Source organism: Lampris incognitus, chromosome 11 (genome assembly GCF_029633865.1).
Source record: "Lampris incognitus isolate fLamInc1 chromosome 11, fLamInc1.hap2, whole genome shotgun sequence".
NCBI lineage: Eukaryota > Metazoa > Chordata > Actinopteri > Lampriformes > Lampridae > Lampris > Lampris incognitus.
The window spans coordinates 56,912,724-56,932,577 of record NC_079221.1 but is presented as its reverse complement, the minus strand read 5'-3'; the positions used below and the strand labels follow the sequence as shown (position 1 = coordinate 56,932,577).

At 45.4% G+C, this 19,854-nt stretch overlaps 1 protein-coding gene across 1 annotated transcript in view; it reads right to left on the bottom strand.

The window, feature by feature from the left end:
- LOC130120433 (myosin light chain kinase, smooth muscle-like) overlaps positions 1 to 19,854 on the bottom strand; it is a 224,614-nt gene that overhangs the window by 30,868 nt on the left and 173,892 nt on the right. Inside the window, exons 23-24 of the mRNA XM_056288969.1 lie at positions 14,690 to 14,817; positions 12,042 to 12,198 (exon numbers count right to left, since the gene is read on the bottom strand). Of these exons, the coding sequence (XP_056144944.1) occupies positions 12,042 to 12,198; positions 14,690 to 14,817 (285 nt within the window). The remainder of the gene's footprint in view (positions 1 to 12,041; positions 12,199 to 14,689; positions 14,818 to 19,854) is intronic.

The following is a 19,854-nucleotide window of genomic DNA, read 5'->3' as shown; positions in this document are numbered from 1 at the left end:
TAATTTTCATGTACCCAGTTGCAACGAGGTGCGACTTACCGTTTGCTCAGGGTTGCTGAAGAGGACCCCGAGGCAGGAGATGGAGACCGGTGCAACGTGTCAAACCCAGTACACTGCTTAATCTGTACACCGTGTAGGCGAAGGTGTTTGGCCATATTTGTACATCCTCCCTTGCACGAAATAATTTTGCCACAGGCGTTGTTGCACTGTGCCAATCCTTCATTTTCCAAGGCAAATGAAGCCACTTTTGACTGCCACTTGCTCCGGTCCATGATGGTGTATACTTAACTTGCAGAGGCGGAAACTACGGAAGCTGCATGCCGCCACCACCACGGGAACTGAAACTAACTTTAGCGCGAGTGAAATTTATTTAGGAACCGATAGGCAGAATCGAAATTCGACTTTCTTAACAATTCCACTGGAATTGGAATTTTGGATGCCCAACCCTACTGAAGACTGGAAGAAAGTCTTATGGACCGATGATATCTTTGATTCATCACGCAGAGTTTTTTTTCCGCAGTCAAGTAGGTGAAAGGATGGTTCCTCAGTGTGTGACACCAACTGTCAAACATGGAGGAGGCGTAATGGTCTGGGGCTCTTTTGCTGAATCCAGAGTCCGCAACTTACACAGAGTGCCTGGCACCCTGAACCAAAAGGGCTACCACAGCAATTTACAGCACCACAAAATACCCTCTGGTGTAGGCCTAGTCGGTCCGGGGTTCACCCTACAGCAAGATAATGACCCAAAACATACCTCAAGGCTATGTCAGAACTACCTTAGAAGAAAAGAACAAGACGGCAGGCTTCAAAACACAGAATGACCAGCACAGTCTCCAAACTGTGCTGGTCATTCTGTGCTGGTTTGAGATAGCCCGGACAGAAAGGTGAAAACAACGACACCTATAAGTGCAACAAGAATGCGATGAGTGTGTTCGGCTGCTATATCTGCAAAAGGTAACTACTTTGATGAGTCAAAAAATTTAAATTAAATTTTGTTAAACAAAAGTTCCATGATTGTTTTTATCTTCAATTATTTATTTGTTCTATGCTTTAATTTCAGAGTACATTGAGACATGAAACTGCATAAATCTCAATAAAAACTGGAAAAATGTTCTAAAACTTTTGACCGCCATATATAGCATTTTTTTCCCCAGAAACCGTCAATAGTGTTGATAAAAGTGCTCAACAAATGAGGAGCGGAATATCAAGATAGATGTAGTATATATATCCATTTTCCAAGCCACTTATCCTAATTAGGGTTGTGGGATGCTGGAGCCTATCCCAGCAGTCATTGGGTGGCAGGTGGGGAGACACCCTGGACAGGCCGCCAGGCCATCACAAGGCCGACACAAACACAAACACAAACACACACACATTCACACCTAGGGGCAATTTAGTACAACTGATCCACCTGACCTACATGTCTTTGGACTGTGGGAGGAAACTGGAGCACCTGGGGGAAACCCATGCAGACACAGGGAGAACATGCAAACTCCACACACAGGATGACCCGGGACGACCCCCAAGGTTGGACTACCCCGGGGTTCGAACCCAAGACCTTCTTGCTATGAGGCAACAACACTAACCACTGGGCCACCATATATAGGGTGGCAAATAAAAGACCATGAGAAGCTAGAGAAATACCAAGAGCTGAGGGAAGAATTAGATCGGATGTGGAAGGTGAAATCCACATTAATCCCAGTGGTAATAGGAGCACTGGGGGCTGTGACCCCCAAACTGGGAGAGTGGCTCCAGCAGATTCCAGGAACAACATCTGAGGTCTCTGTCCAGAAGAGTGCGGTCCTAGGAACAGCTAAGATACTGTACAGAACCCTCAAACTCCAAGGCCTCTGGTAGAGGATCCAAGCTTGAGGAAGACACAAACCACCCAAAAAGGGCGAAATGGAAAAATTTTCATATATATATATATATTCCCACCTACCGCCCAATGACTGCTGAGATAGGCTCCAGCATCCGTGTCACCCTGAGAGCAGGATAAGCAGTTCAGATAATGGATGGATTGATGGGTGGATATACAGTGCATCCGGAAAGTATTCACACTCCTTTCCCATCAACCTACACACAATACCCCATAAAAATGATGGGAAAAAAAGGAATTTAATCCCTTTTGGAATAAGGCTGTAACATAACAAAATGTGGGGAAAGTGAAGGGGTGTGAATACTTTCCCGTTGCAATGTATAGATAGATAGATAGATAGATAGATAGATAGATAGATAGATAGATAGATAGATAGATAGATAGATAGATAGATAGATAGATAGATAGCGTTTTTTTCTGAAACCGTCAATGGTGTTGTGAGTGCTCAACTAATGTGGAGCGGACTATCAACACAGATACAGGAAAAAAGATTTTAACACATTCCAGTACAGGCCTGTTTTGAGTATGTATATATATATATATATATATGGGTGAGGTTTTTAATGCTTCATTATTATTCAGGACAGTAGTGACAGACAGGAATCCATCAGTAGGTGAAGGGAGGAGGGAGAGACATGCAGGAAAGGAGCAGCGGACAGATTTGAACCGGCGACTGTGTGATCCGACCTGATCAGCAGGACTCATCAGCTACAGCCTACTCACTTCTGTTTCAATCCAGACTGTAACAAAGTCTGTTTAACAACTTCCATCTGAATACAAAAAGAACAAGCCCACCCAAACAAACACACCCCAGCTGCTGAGAACGACCCTCATTCCAAACAGTGCCAAACAAACAGTCATACTGGTTATACTGGTCAGCTCCCAGTGACCAACAGCAATATACTGTGCTTGCAATGGGTGTATGGCTGCATACTGAAGGCCTCTGCCGCACAGCTTCACACTACAAACATGACGACACACTAACGAGCCTCAGTGCAATGACTGAAACAAGGTTCTGTGTGTGTGTGTGTGTGTGTGGGCCCTGTGATGGCCTGGCGGCCTGTCCAGGGTGTCTCCCCGCCTGCCGCCCAGTGACTGCTGGGATAGGCTCCAGCATCCCCGCCACCCTGAGAGCAGGATCAGCGGTTCACATAATGGACGGATGGATGTTTCATGGTGCACCAGTAGCATCAAAATTCTACCTCACACTCAGCCTCCCCCTCTCTCTCTTCCTCACAGTCAGCCTCCCCCCCCCCTCTCTCTTCCTCACAGTCAGCCTCCTCCCCCCTCTCTCTCTTCCTCACACACACACATTTAGCCGCTAATTAGTCAAGCAGGTATGCAGACGGTCTCTTCTGAAGCAGCCCTGAGAATGGAAAACACCAGAGACCAACCAAATGAACGAATACACACTCATCACCGTCAGCCCACACACACACACACAGAGTGAAATTGAGCGAAAGAGAAAGACCACTGCCATAAAAGGCCATCGTGCTGTAGAACTCAGCTGAACTATAGTCAGGCATGCACCCCCCCACCCCCCCACCCCCACACACAGACACACACACTTCTTTAATAGCCGTCTGTGTTTCAGCCGGGAGTCGTTCCACCTTTGCCAGCTGCACAGTTCAGCTGGCAGAACATGACCACTTGTGGTGACTATTGTATTAACATGTATTGACCCACAGTGGAGGGACTGGACACAAGGAGCACAGCTGGACGCTTTCAAGACCCAACTCAACAGGAAACGTCCCTTGTACACCCACCATCTGTGCCAGGCAGGCAGTCTGGAGGGGACACGGCGTTTGGTCATGCGTGTCTGTGTGTTGTGTGTATGTAGCAGGGGAGAGTGGGGTAAGATGAGCCAATCTTTATGGATGTTGTCCTCGAGGTAAGGAAAACGAGACAAGGGCGGGGTGAAAACATGGACCCTTACTTCAGGATCTCTCCTGTCTAATGACACTGTCAGAACGCGTCTACGACAAAGCTGCCCGAGAAAACGACTTCTCAAAAAGGGGGTCCGCTGTGGCTCAACTTGTCCGAGGTTAGGGGTAAGTTGATCCAAGTCGCTGGGTAGCTAGCTATTTGTCCACACACAGCTAATCTCGCACACTACCGGACCTATCAGCCTAATACTCTCTGTGTACATTTATGAGTGTATGATGAAGAACCTCTCGTGATTCAAAACCTCACAAAAATGTTTGTTCTTGCTGCCGCCGCTCACCTCCTTTCATTCTCTCTAGTCGCTACCGCCGCCCCCTCTCTAGTCGCTACCGCCGCTCCCTCTCTAGTCGCTAGCGCCGCTCCCTCTCTAGTCGCTACCGCCGCTCCCTCTCTTCATTCTCTCTCTAGTCGCTACCGCCGCTCCCTCTCTTCATTCTCTCTCTAGTCACTACCGCCGCTCCCTTCCTTTCATTCTCTCTCTAGTCGCTACCGCCGCCCCCTCTCTTCATTCTCTCTCTAGTCACTACCGCCGCTCCCTCTCTTCATTCTCTCTCTAGTCACTACCGCCGCTCCCTCTCTTCATTCTCTCTCTAGTCGCTACCGCCGCTCCCTCTCTTCATTCTCTCTCTAGTCACTACCGCCGCTCCCTCTCTTCATTCTCTCTCTAGTCGCTACTGCCGCTACCTCTCTTCATTCTCTCTCTAGTCACTACCGCCGCTCCCTCTCTTCATTCTCTCTAGTCGCTACTGCCGCTCCCTTCCTTTCATTCTCTCTAGTCGCTACTGCCGCTCCCTCTCTTCATTCTCTCTCTAGTCACTACCGCCGCTCCCTCTCTTCATTCTCTCTAGTCGCTACTGCCGCTCCCTTCCTTTCATTCTCTCTCTAGTCGCTACTGCCGCTCCCTCTCTTCATTCTCTCTCTAGTCGCTACTGCCGCTACCTCTCTTCATTCTCTCTCTAGTCACTACCGCCGCTCCCTCTCTTCATTCTCTCTCTAGTCGCTACCGCCGCTCCCTCTCTTCATTCTCTCTCTAGTCGCTACCGCCGCTCCCTCTCTTCATTCTCTCTCTAGTCGCTACCGCCGCTCCCTCTCTAGTCTCTACCGCCGCTCCCTTCCTTTCATTCTCTCTAGTCGCTACCGCCGCTCCCTCTCTTCATTCTCTCTCTAGTCGCTACCGCCGCTCCCTCTCTTCATTCTCTCTCTAGTCGCTACTGCCGCTCCCTCTCTTCATTCTCTCTCTAGTCGCTACCGCCGGTCCCTCTTCATCCTCTCTCTAGTCGCTACCGCCGCCCCCTCTCTTCATTCTCTCTCTAGTCACTACCGCCGCTCCCTCTCTTCATTCTCTCTCTAGTCGCTACCGCCGCTCCCTCTTCATTCTCTCTCTAGTCGCTACCGCCGCTCCCTCTCTTCATTCTCTCTCTAGTCGCTACCGCCGCTCCCTCTTCATTCTCTCTCTAGTCGCTACCGCCGCTCCCTCTCTTCATTCTCTCTCTAGTCGCTACCGCCGCTCCCTCTTCATTCTCTCTTTAGTTGCTACCGCCGCTCCCTCTCTTCATTCTCTCTCTAGTCGCTACTGCCGCTCCCTCTTCATTCTCTCTCTAGGCGCTACTGCCGCTCCCTTCCTTTCATTCTCTCTCTAGTCGCTACTGTCGCTCCCTCTCTTCATTCTCTCTCTAGTCGCTACCGCCGCTCCCTCTCTTCATTCTCTCTCTAGTCGCTACCGCCGCTCCCTCTCTTCATTCTCTCTCTAGTCGCTACCGCCGCTCCCTCTTCATTCTCTCTCTAGTCGCTACTGCCGCTCCCTTCCATTCATCCTCTCTCTAGTCGCTACCGCCGCTCCCTCTTCATTCTCTCTCTAGTCGCTACCGCCGCTCCCTTCCTTTCATTCTCTCTCTAGTCGCTACTGCCGCTCCCTCTCTTCATTCTCTCTCTAGTCGCTACCGCCGCTCCCTCTCTTCATTCTCTCTCTAGGCGCTACTGCCGCTCCCTTCCTTTCATTCTCTCTCTAGTTGCTACTACCGCTCCCTCTCTTCATTCTCTCTGTAGTCGCTACCGCCGCTCCCTCTCTTCATTCTCTCTCCAGTCGCTACTGCCACTCCCTCTCTTCATTCTCTCTCTAGTCGCTACTGCCGCTCCCTCTCTTCATTCTCTCTCTAGCTCGCTCGACTAACACTGCTCTCTGCCGCTGCCTGATCTGAGTCAACCGTAGATGTGAGTTGCACTAGCGCACGCATGCACGCAGTGGACTCAGATCGGCAGTGTCAGAATCAAAACATTATGTATTCTGGTATGAGTGCTGAAAGTAAACGAGAAGTCGATCATATTTCACGAGCCAGCAAATCCCTCAGTGCTGATCCAGCACAGCAGGACTGGAGGAACACTGGATGAACCAAAAATTATAATCCCGTCTCTATTTTCATAATATAAATAATAATGATAATAATAAAGCTGGTGTAATTATCGCTGCCTAGGTGTCCATTTTGTGATGTATTACTTCCGCTGAGGGGATGTTTTGGTTATACTGTGGTATTAGGTAGACGCTCGTGTGAACCGTCATCATCAATTTTTGTAACAATCTGCTTGTCGGTGCTGAAACAATGACCTGTGTCACAACATTGTCTGTCCTCAATAAAACCACAGCTGAGGTATGAAGATTGTTGTCTGCTGTTCATCCATTCCACTCTGCTGACTCCGCGGAGACCACCCTGATCTCTACACTGGGTAAACCCTTTACGCTAGTGCACGTGCAACTCACATCTGCGGTTGACTCAGATCGGGCAGCACCATGATAAAAAGTTATTAAAATAATTTTGATAATCCAAAATATGCAGAAGTCATAAAGGAACAACTTCCTCTAGGTTGCAGTCAAAACAGGCAGTGTTGCATATTCTTGTTGCCGCCTGATCTCGAGATGTGATAGTGAGTCTAAAAGTGACATTCCCTGTTAAGTTTAAGCTTGAAAACGTGCAGCTGTGCTGCTTGTGTTGAGTTTTGCGTTTTCAGAATGAGGATGATACATGCAGAACATTCTAAAACTTACCTCACTTTTATCCTGAGGGGAATTTAAACTTTTCATTTCATCTTATTTAATTTCCCACTGCTCTTGTTTCTACATGACTTATTCGCTGCACATTTTAAATTGCTTTAATTATTTTTCTAAGGTTTTAATATGTTAGAATTTTACTAATTTGGGTTTTTATTACTTCTACTTTTTATCACCAGTTTTTAGCCAAGTATCGCATCTGTGTTTCCTGGCACCCAGGATGCTGCCTCCCCTCCTGCCGCCCAGTGACTGCCGGGAGCAGGATAAGAGGTTTGGATAATGGATGGATAGATGGAAATAAAGGTTGAATGAATGAATGAGTCACGCATGCGGGAGGATAAATGGCCCGAGTAGCATGGCGGTCTATTCCATTGCCTACCAGCACGGGGATCGTCAGTTCGAATCCCCGTGTTACCTCCGGCTTGGTCGGGCGTCCCTACAGACACAATTTGCCGTGTCTGTGGGTGAGAAGCTGGATGTGGGTATGAGTCCTGATCGCTGCACTAGTGCCTCCTCTGGTCGGTCGGGACACCTTTTTTTTGGGGGGAGGGGACTGGGGGGAATAGCGTGATCCTCCCACACGCTACGTCCCCCTGGTGAAACTTCTCACTGTCAGGTGAAAAGAAGCAGCTGGTGACTCCACATGTATCGGAGGAGACATGTGGTAGTCTGCAGCCCTCCCTGGATCAGCAGAGGGGGTGGAGCAGAGACCAGGACGGCTCAGAAGAGTGGGGTAATTGGCCAAGTACAATTGGAGAGAAAAGGGGGGGGGGAGAGATTGGGGAGGGAAAAAAAAAGAAAAGGGGGGGGGTAAAAAAAAAGAAGGCAAAAAAGCAAGATACCTCCAGGTCGTCACCAAAGACATTCAAGACTTCTCCCACAACTCAGAGCACAACAGACAGACAACACACAACAACAAAGAACAGAGTAAAGCATCAGAGGATGCTGTTAATGGACACCATGATCAACTCACATAAAGAATTCACCTCAAGCAACCCTACGGTAAAACTCAGTTACTCATCCTTCTGTGCTTTAAGGCCCTTTCATATTACTGCACCAAAACCCTCTGACCACAAACAGGCCTACGTGAACTTAATGAGAATGCTGGAGGTGCTGAAACCACGAGCAGTTGTAAATTCAACAAAACTGGAGGATAGTTTTAAATTTGTGTGTTGCACACCAGCAACTGAGTCCTGCCTCCTTCGAAAATATACATGCTGTGTAAACAAGCAGACCTTGCTGCTCCCAGACCATGAGGAAACTGATGTCCGCTGGAGGCCACGGGAAAGAGTGGGAATGAAACGCACACCTCAACAATCATGGCCTCTCACGAAGGCAAGCTCTCAGAGCTTACACCGTCATATCAGCAATCAGGAACACTTTGTCATTTCCTTCATACAGTTGCGTACATGAAATTAAACGAAATGCCATTTCCCCCAGCCCACAGCAGTACAACACAAAGACAAACAAACATCTAAAAACTACAAGAACACACATATCCACACCAACACACATATCCAACTAAACAAAAACCACTGTCCAAGGGAACGGACGCCAGCCAGGATGACTGTCGGAACCACCGGTCTGCATGGGTTAGCAGTTAGCTTAGCCCGCCCTGCTTCTGCGTCCTGTCAGACCGCCCTCGACATTTCCTCCTCCAGGCAGGGGCCGTGGCCCCCGGGCCCACCCAGCCGATCCAGCGCCAGCTTTCCCACCCACACACCCTCGACACCCCTCCCCACACTCCATGTGACGACATCAAAAACACCACAGTCAACGCCAGGTGAGGCCGCTGCCAGACCGCCCTTGGTGTTATCGGAACTGCCGGTCTGCATCGGCTAGCAGTTAACTTAGCCCGCCCTGCTCTCCCAGCCATCAAACGAAGACAAAACTTAGACGCTGATGTGGACAAAGACACTGCATGGACGGTACTGGGTGAGGCCGCCGCAAACGTGACTTCGCACTGCCATCTTCCGACACCGACGCTGGGTGAGGCCGCTGCAAATGTGAATTTGCAAAGCCATCTTCTCACGAATGGTGATACATGGGGACCAATTCAAAAGTGAAATCACAACATCTGTCTTGTCCGGAACCAGTCACAAGAATATTACAAGCTGATTCAAGCATGCAAAGAGAATGAGGTCATCGTAGACACAGACTTTTCAAAGGCATAGAAATGCAAGTACCATGCTGATGTCCAGCTATGCCATTTCAGACAGAACTTACCTCTGTTAATGTACATACTGGTATGTTTTCCACAGGTACAGAGAACTGACGTGTTTCTGCAGTGAACCAAGAATGTGTCACTGTTTCAGTCCAGTTTGTTTTGCTTTAGGCACTGAGGAGGGCAGAGGTATTATATAGCCCCCAAGGAAGAAGTGGCAAGACCTTTAGCACAACTTCTGATGGGAATGGAAGAAGAGCCACCATCAGGTGCCCTGGGGGCACATCCATGGGAATAACTGCTGAGACTATCAAGCCTGGTGACTGGACGGCAGTAGTTTATGATGCACACTGGTGGTTGGCCAGAGCGGTTTCTGTGGATGGTGGAAATCAGGATGTCAGAGTGGAATTCCTTCATCTCCATGGCCCCAACAAGAAACTCACACCTGAACATGGCAGGAAAGATGAATGCTTTGCCCTGTTAAAGACGTTCTAGTTAAACTGGTGGGGAATGCAGCTCCTGTGCATCTCAGTAAGACAAGGGGAAAATATAGAATTTCTCCAGATGTGATTTTTATTTCTATTTATTTATTTAACCTTTATTTAACCAAGAGAATCCCGTTGAGATTACAAACCTCTTTTTCAAGGGAGACCTGGCCAAGATAGGCAGCAGCAATTAGAAAACAGTTACAAAATCACACAGTTGCAAATTTACGCATTTGAAAACACAAACAAAAGACAAAAAAATTTAGAAAAAAAGTAAATTACAAGGAGATTATAAAAAACAAGTACATGTTGTGAAATCAGCTTCAAGTACTCTAAATGTAGATTTAAAACGCTCTGTGAGATTAACTCTAAGTTTCCAGTCATTCTGCAACATATTCCATGTTAAAGGTGCAGAATGAACAAAAGCCTTTTTACCCAGTTCAGGTCGGGCATATGGAACAGAAAGCAACACATAGTCAAGACCACCAAAGGAGTAAGGGCCAGCACTTCTCAGTGCAGTTAAGTCACAGATGTAGGAAGGCAGTAGACCGAGAATTGCCTTGTACATAAAAGTATACCAATGACTGAGCCGTCGGGTGGCCAGAGCAGGCCATCCCACCCGAGCATACAACTCACAGTGATGTGGCAATGATTTGCAATTACTAATAAATCTCAAAGAAGAATGGTAGGCAGTGTCTCACGCGTGGAGACATTGAGCAGAAGCATTTATATACAAAAGATCTCCATAATCCAACACAGGTAAAAAGGTGGCAGCAACAAGTTGCTTTTTACATTGATGGCCTTCATAGAAGGTGAGCAAATCAGCCACCTGCTTCCCAGTGACTAAACAGCAACAGTTTTGTTACAAAGGCCAATGTCAATGTCCAACCAGATTTGTTTTAATTTTAATTTGGATGTAATTAGGGATAACACGATATGCTTATCTCACAATACGATTAAATACATAATGTGGCTCATAATTAGATACAGCCATGATACAAAGTTCAATGACAACAAAGTATGCCTGTTCAGATTTATTTATTTATTTATGAGCCACAAATCTTTCAAGCAATGACAAGCTTGCTAAAATGTAAACAATTTAATAATGTCATTGCAAAGTGTAAATAATATAATTTGGATGGAGAACTTATTAAAGTGTTGGTCAAGCGTCCCATTTGTGATTACTACTGCAGAAAAACACGGAGATAATATCCCCACTCATTTTTCTGACCCATACGTGTCGTCCACATTTTTATTGCAATATTAACTTTGGATATATTGTCCAATCCCTAGATGTAATAGATGGTGTCCGCTGAATTCTGACTGAGGAAAATAGATCTTCACAGTTATTGTTATTTTGTTTTTGTTTCTAACATCTTAGAATAGAGATAGATGGAGGTATGTATAGAGTATGGATAGAGATAGATGGAGGTATGTATAGAGTATGGATAGAGAGATAGCTGGAGGTATGCATAGAGTATGACTAGAGAAAGATGGAGGTATGTATAGAGTATGAATAGAGATAGATGGAGGTATGTATAGAGCCTGGGCCCTGGATAGAGAGACAGATGGAGGTATGTATAGAGTATGGATAGAGATAGATGGAGGTATATATAGAGTATGGATAGAGAGATAGATGGAGGTATGCATAGAGTATGACTAGAGAAAGATGGAGGTATGTATAGAGTATGAATAGAGATAGATGGAGGTATGTATAGAGCCTGGGCCCTGGATAGAGAGATAGATGGAGGTATGTATAGAGTATGGATAGAGATAGATGGAGGTATATATAGAGTATGGATAGAGAGATAGATGGAGGTATGTACGAGTATGGATAGAGATAGATGGAGGTATGTATAGAGTATGGATAGAGAGACAGACAGATGGAGGTATGCAGAGTATGAATAGAGAGATAGATGGAGGTATGTATAGAGTATGAATAGAGATAGATGGAGGTATATATAGAGTATGGATAGAGATAGATGGAGGTATGTATAGAGTATGGATAGAGATAGATGGAGGTATGTATAGAGTATGGATAGATAGACAGATGGAGGTATGCAGAGTATGAATAGATAGACAGATGGAGGTATGTATAGAGTATGAATAGAGACAGATGGAGGTATGTATTGAGCATGGATAGAGATAGATGGAGGTATGTATAGAGTATGAATAGAGATAGATGGAGGTATGTATAGAGTATGAATAGAGATAGATGGAGGTATGTATAGAGTATGAATAGAGATAGGTGGAGGTATGTATAGAGTATGAATAGAGATAGATGGAGGCATGTATAGAATATAGATACAGATAGATGGAGGTATGTATAGATTATGAATAGAGCGATAGATGGAGGTATGTATAGAGTATGGATAGAGAGATAGATGGAGATGATGGGGCTGTTACTGGCTCTTGGGGTTGAAATCAGCCCGGTGTTGACTGTGTTGTCTATCTGTCTGTTAGTCCGTCAGTCTGTATGTATATGGTTTGTACCTGTCAGAAACAGAATAAATCAGTGTTTCTTACCGACAATGGTGAGGTTGAGGGCGGCCTGGCGTAGGCCGTAGTTATTTCTCAGCTCGATGGTGTAGCAGCCACAGTGCTCCTGCTGACCATCCATGATGGTCAGTTTACTGCTGCTGTCTGAACTCTCTATGGTGATATCGTTGGTACCTTCCTGAATCTGAGAGAGAGTGAGAGAGAGAGACAGACAGACAGACAGACAGACAGAGAGAGAGAGACAGCTCATCTGACATGGTAGTATTGACCAACATATTGATCCATACCAGCTCATCTGACATGGTAGTATTGACCAACATATTGATCCATACCAGCTCATCTGACACGGTAGTACTGATCAACATATTGATCCATACCAGCTCCTCTGACATGGTAGTATTGATCAACATATTGATCCATACCAGCTCATCTGACATGGTAGTATTGACCAACATATTGATCCATACCAGCTCATCTGACATGGTAGTACTGATGAACATATTGATCCATACCAGCTCATCTGACATGGTAGTATTGAACAACATATTGATCCATACCAGTTCATCTGACATGGTAGTATTGATCAACATATTGATCCATACCAGTTCATCAGACATGGTAGTATTGAACAACATATTGATCCATGCCAATTATTTAAAGAATAAGTAAACACCAGAGCATTTTAGTGGGTTTGCTGACTAATAAGTGAAAGTGTTGAGGGCCTACAGGAGGGATGTGGAAGATTTAACCACATGGAGCCATGATAACAACCTCTCTCTACATGTCAATAAGACAAAAGAAATCACTGTTGACTTTAGAATGATCAGAAGAAATCACATTCTTATTTCTATCAGTGGGTCATCTGTTAAAATTGTGGAGAGTTTTAGATTTCTTGGTTTACACATCACAGACACCCTCACATGGTCTCTCAACACCAACTGCATCCTGAAGAAGGCCCAGCAGAGACCATATTTTCTGAGGCGTCTCAAGAGTTTTGGTATGAGCACCAAAACGCAGAAGAACTTTTATCTCAGTGACATGAAGAGTGTGTTAACAGGCTGTATCACAGTGTGGTTTGGCAATCTGACTGCTCAGGACTGCAGACTGCTGCAAAGGACTGTAACGACAGCAGCAAAATCATTGGCATGGAACTACCATCCATCCATCCATCCATCCATTATCTTAACCGCTTATCCTGCTCTCAGGGTCGCGCGGATGCTGGAGCCTATTCCAGCAGTCATTGGGCGGCAGGCGGGGAGACACCCTGGACAAGCCGGTCCATCACAGGGCCATATATGCATATATATAATCCAGTGAGTCAAGTGAATCTTTATGAGATGGTACAAGTCTGTTTCATGTCATAAGCAATCATCAGCTGTCAACTGATGATTACTTATGGCATGAAACAGGCTTGTACCATCTCATAAAGATTCACTTGACTCACTGGATTATTTTGCTCCTTATTTGTTGAGCAATTTCTCTACCGTTGAGTGTTTCTTTTAACAAAGTTTTATATATATATATTGACATCACTGTCCACATTATGCAATAGAAATAGATGGAAATCAGTTCGCCGCTGTGCTGAAAAGTCGCTCACTATCTACACTTGTGTGTGGCATGCAGAGGCAGGCTCGTGCTACTGGATATGATAGATTATATCAATCTAATACCTGATGAAAGTTGTGGAACTACCACAACTTCATAATATTTACATCACCCGCTGCAAAAGCAAACCCCAAAAAACCAGAGGACACCAGCCAGTAACAATTTCTTTCCACAAACAGTCAGGCTGCTGAACAGCTGATACACCCATATGCACCTGACATTGTTGTGTTATGTACTTGTCTGTCTGTCTGTCTTGTCTGTCTGTCAAAACAGACATTATTAATGTTATTAGCTGCAGCTGTGTTTATCCTGCTATGCTTACGCCACCGAGTACCAAGACCACCCTGCTATGCTTTTAAATGTACATGGTTTTTAACCTAGAGATGTCAGCAAACTCACTAAAATGCCGTATGATTTAGTTATTCTTTAATTAACTTCATTAAATGTTGGATGATGTTTGTATTTTCAAGGCCATCGTCGCTTTCTCTCCTGCATTCCACACACAAGTTGTCTCGCCTTCTTCTTTTCCTTTTGTGGAAGACTTGACACATTTTCCATGTGGGCGACATTACATTTCAATACTTAGAAGGAATGATGGACCCCACTGGCAGCGATGAAAAGCAGCATTTGGTGGCACAATAAAAGAACACTAATACATAAAATGCTGTAATAACAGAAACGCCAGTGGGAAAAAGAATCCAATGTGGCATTTGTTTATATGAAAAAATTACAGATAACCACTTAAAAGTTAGAACTCATCTTTGAGTGTGTTTGGGTTCGACAGAGTAATTCTTGCGATGGCTGGCTGACAGCAGTCTTTATTTGGAAAGACAAGGAAAGGAAATGGTCTTTTAAAAGTTTTTGGATGATGGATTCAAAGTTCCCACATCACTTCAAATATTTTGGCAGCATGATATGAATATTCAGAATCAACGATAACTTCCTTACTGTGGTTACTGACTTGTCTAATGCAGATTCTATCCGTGTTAGGTGACTGTTATTTCACCGTGGTTATAAGAGACAGTGAGGACTTAAGAATAACAGGACTTATTAAAACCAGTCTGTCTTACTGGTTTCCTGAACTTGAGCCAGGTGCAGCGGATGGGAGCAGCGCCAGAGAATTTGCAGAAGATCTCAACCTTCTCCCCAGCCAAGATCTTCATGTCTTCTGGGAACTGGAGAATCTGGGGGGGCAGGGCTGGACCACACATCAATAATCAATCATTAAAAAGGAATGCATATTGATTAGCACTGATCACAACGGGACAGGTATCGATGGAGATTAATAACAAAGAATCAACCAACATGGAATTCTTTATCTAAGGGAGCTGAGCTGACTGTGGACACAAATTATTATTGATCACTGATAATCAATAGATGAAGACAATGTAGCAGACAGGACCAGACAGGACAAGATGAGACCAAGACAAATAAAAAACAACTAACAAACTGACAATAAATACACAACAGCAAACTACTGTTGCGTAGCTGGAAGGGGTGCGATGTCACAAATACCAATCATCAAAAATCAATGACAAATCTGCTTTTAAAGTTCTGAGAGGTCAGGCTGAAACTTTAACACGCCAACCGTCCGTCAACACTGATGAAGAGCATGATGGGAACTTAAACTCTCCCCTGTTCTCCCTGACGCCTCTGGGTAAGACGGATTCATATAACGGTGTATTTAAGAGGGTACCTATCCCTGAGCTACTCCACCTTGTGTCACCTACTGACAGCATCAACAAACTGGATGTGATCACACATACACACACACACACACACACACACACACAAAAGGAGTTTAGATGCATCATACACTGACGAAGTGTGCAAGTGTGTGTGTGTGTCTGGCTGATTAATGTGGGCCTGGGGTGGTCTGGCAGGGAGGATGAATTTCCACCATGTACGTGTGCGCGCACACACACACACACACACACACACGAACACACACACACACACACACACACACACACACACACACACACACACACACACACACGAGTCTGAAACGGCACTAAGCTCTCGGCAGTGGGTTGGAGCGCGGTGCTGACAGCTGCAGGCCAGGTTGCCAGGTCGGCTAGATTTCAGCTTCTTAGAAGACAGTTTGGTTTTCAGAGCTCAGCAGTGAGATGAGGATAAAACATTTCTATATGTGGTGACACACCGTCCGCAGGGAGACTGCTACTGGCTGACCTTATTGGGGAGACTGTAGAAAGTGAGGGGCGTGATTTCTGAAGGTCCTTGGTAAACCTGCGATCTCATAAATTTTCAAGTCTGAGGAATCCATCCATCCATCCATTATCCAACCCGTTTATCCTGCACTCAGGGTCGCGGGATGCTGGAGCCTATCCCAGCAGTTCTAATATAAACTGTGTGGTTTCGAGCAGTGTGACTGGATACTCAGCCAGTCTTGGCAAGGATAAACAGATAATGCTTATGCTGAGAAATGAACCAACAACCTGTCAGCCTCTCTATCATGAAGGAGGACGGATGAGGTTTGTAGGTTAAATGATAAGGAAGGATTGACAGTGATAGAACTGTCTGGTTGTGGGGGAAAAGACAGGGACCTTACCGTGTGTGTGTGTGTGTGTCTTCTCCGGAGGGTCGCCACCTTGTCGTGATGGAGAAGCTTCTGTGTACCAAAGATCCCAAGAGCGATACCCTCTGGAGGTTTGCTCCTGGTAGAGCCACCCTTGGTGGCGTGGTTGAGGGGGAGGTACCAGACAAAGCATGACTAAAGAAAGACCTCATCAGCGGAGCAGGCAGAGGGTAGTGTCCAGCAAACAGGAGGATTGCTACAATGACTATGAAGCTGGAGGGAGGCTGCAGCAGCATGGGGCCTCCAACTGTCATGGAGTCATTGCTGTTGGTTGCAGGTCTGTCACTGTCGATGACTGTGTGGTGACTGTCGGTGCACCAGTCTCCCCATGTTAAAATAAGTCACGCACAGGTGTCCAGCTGTAGAGGATAACACATACTGTACACCCCAATCTCAAGCCCTGTGGCAATCAGCAAGTGGCAACGGGAGCAAGGCCGAGAAGTCTGGAAGCTCCTAGTCACATACTGGCACACAGGCGATGGGTGAAGTTGAGTCGCTGGACTCTAAGGCAGGAGAATCCTTCAGCATTTTCACCCATGACCGAGCGGCCCTTTTCAGGGTCCACACTGCTCACCCTATTAGGGCAGGGGACAAGAAAAGGTGCCCTAAAAATCGTCTTCCTCACCAACTTCCTGGCTGGATTACTACATTCAGTGGGATCTCCTCTATGTGGTCCAAAACACAGGGAAATGAATTTTGGAACCTGGAAGTGTGCATTCTTCTGGACAGTGACTCATGTGAACGGCCAGAGAGACAAACAGCTATCGTAGCCAGGGAATTATTGAGGTTTAACATTGACAGTGCAGCCCTATCTGAGACCAGACTGGCAGAAGGACAACTGAGAAAGGAAAAGGGAGGATACACCTTCTTCTGGAAAGGGAAGCCTGCTGGTGAACCCAGGATACATGGGGTTGGCTTTACCATCAGAAACAACCTGGTCAGCCAGCTTACTGAATTGCCCCAAGGCATCAGCGAACACCTAGCAACAGTTCAGCTAAAGCTGGGCAGCAACCAGACGGCCACTGTTGTGAGTGTATATACTCCCACTCTGGACTCACAAGAGGATGTCAAAGAAGCTTTCTATGCCAGTCTGGACAACATCCTGCCCAGCATCCCAAAAGAAGACGACTAGAGTCCTACACCCTGGTTTAATGACAAGACAAGTGCTTTTCAGTGGGCCTGCATGAGACTGGAACGTAGATGGCGAAGATCAAAATTGGAAGTCTTTTACCTATCTTGGAATGAATGTCTATTGAAATACAAGTGTGCTTCATCTGCTGCAAAAGCAGCGTATTTCTCTCACTTAATCTATATTAATAAACATAACCCCAGATTTCTCTTTGACACTGTATCTAAACTTACTAAAAAGCAGCCGTCTATTAGCTGCTCACCATTCATGGCCCATGAGTTTCTAGACTTTTTCTGCAGTAAGTTTGATGAGATCCATCCATTATCTGAGCCGCTTATCCTGCTCTCAGGGATGCTGGAGCCTATTCCAGCAGTCATTGGGTGGCAGGTGGATAGACACCCTGGACAGGCCGCCAGGCCATCACAGCCCCCCCCCCACACATTCATTCATACCTAGGGACAATTTAGTATGGCCAATTCACCTGACCTACATGTCTTTGAACTGTGGGAGGAAACTGGAGCCCCCGGAGGAAACCCACACAGACACGGGGAGAACATGCAAACGCAACACAGAGGACGACTCGAGTCAACCCACCAAGGTTGGACTACCCCTGGACTCGAACCCAGGACCTTCTTGCTGTGAGGCGACTGTACTAACCACTGCGCCACCGTGCCCCCCAGGTTGATGAGATCATAAACAAAATTAGTTCTTCAACTCCAGCTACCCCTGCAAATCCTGTCTTATCAAATTGATATCAATACAATGAGTCACCAATAGTCCCTATTATTACAGCTTTTGAGACAATCTCTCTTGATACTTTGACTAAGCTCATATCAGCTTCTAAACCAACTACTTGCCTACTTGACCCCTTAACAGCAACACTTTCTAAAGATTCTGGGACCTACAACGCTATATGTTGTTAATTTACCACTTACTACTGACACTGTTCCCAGCAGTTTTAAGACAGCTGTCGTTAAACTTCTACTTAAAAAAATCGCACCTCAATCCAGGGTCTCTTCGACCAGTCTCTAATCATCCATTCTTTTCTAAAGTACTAGAGAGAGTTGTGTATCAACAACATTCGACCCTTAAAGAAGAAAACCGTCTATATGGACCTTTTCAATCAGCTTTCAGGGCCTGTCACCCCACTGAAACTGCTCTGATCAGAGTGAATGATCTTTTACTAGCTATGGACTCTGATTCCACTTCTGTGCTTCTACTACTCGACCTCAGTGAAGCCTTTGACACCATTGATCACTGTATACTATTAGACAGATTAAACTGTAATTTTGGTGTCTCTGGCTTAGCACCTTCTTGGCTGAAGTCCTACTTATCTGGAAGAACACAGTGTGTCTGTTATAATAATATTACATCAAAATTCTCTGACGTTAAATATGGTGTGCCTCAGGGCTCAGTTCTTGGCCCTCTACTTTTCTCTCTTTATATTTCACCTGTTGGCCAAATTATACACAGTTAGGGATTAAATTTCCATTGCTATGCGGATGATACTCAGCTGTATGTGCCTATAAGGGCTGATGATCAAACCCAAATGACTAATTCAGAGGCCTGATTGACTGCTGTGAAAAATTGGATTTCACTAAATATCCTGCTTTTAAATTTGGATAAAACTGAGATGCTGGTCATCTGCCCTGCTAGACACAGACACCAAATTGATCAAGTAAAAATAACAATCGACAACTCTGTAATTTCAAAAAGTGTGGCAGCCAAACATCTTGGTGTTACATTTGATCCCAGCCTTTCTTTTGATAAGCACATTAAAGAAATCACCAAGACTGCCTTTTTTCACTTACGCAACATAGCTAAAATTCAGTCTTTCGTGTCTACGGCTGATGCAGAGACTCTTAATACATGCATTTGTTTCATCCAGACTTGATTACTGTAATGTTCTGTTTTCAGGTCTGCCACATTTTAAAACTAAATACTAAAAGTCTTCAGATGGTTCAGAATGCTGCAGCTAGAATCCTAACTGAAACTAGAAAACTTGACCATATTACACCAATTCTTGCCTTCCTCCATTGGCTTCCTATCCATGTTAGATCAGAATACAAGGTGCTTCTGCTGACTTATAAAATCTTAAAATTGGCTTGCCCCATCTTACCTGTCTGATCTCATTAAACCGTGCATTCCATCTCGAGCTCTTCGCTCTCAAAATACAGGGCTCATGTGTGTACCCAAAGTTAAAAAGAAGGCAGCTGGTGGCACGGCCTTTCTTATTGGGCCCAGTTCTTGTGGAATAACCTGCCTGCTGCCACCAGACAATCAGACTCTGCTGAGTCCTGGTGAATTTCAGAGTTTGCACATGCGTATTGTGTAGCTTAAGGCGAAATCAATGGATGAGAAAAGGCACTGCTTATGGCAGGAGTGTGAGCCGATCAGTCATCAAGGTGCTAAATTTCTACAATGTCATAGATATTTGTGCTATCAATAAAGCAAGCTAGCTCATTTGAATTTGAGCAGCTTAGCTACACTTCAGAGTGAAATCAGTA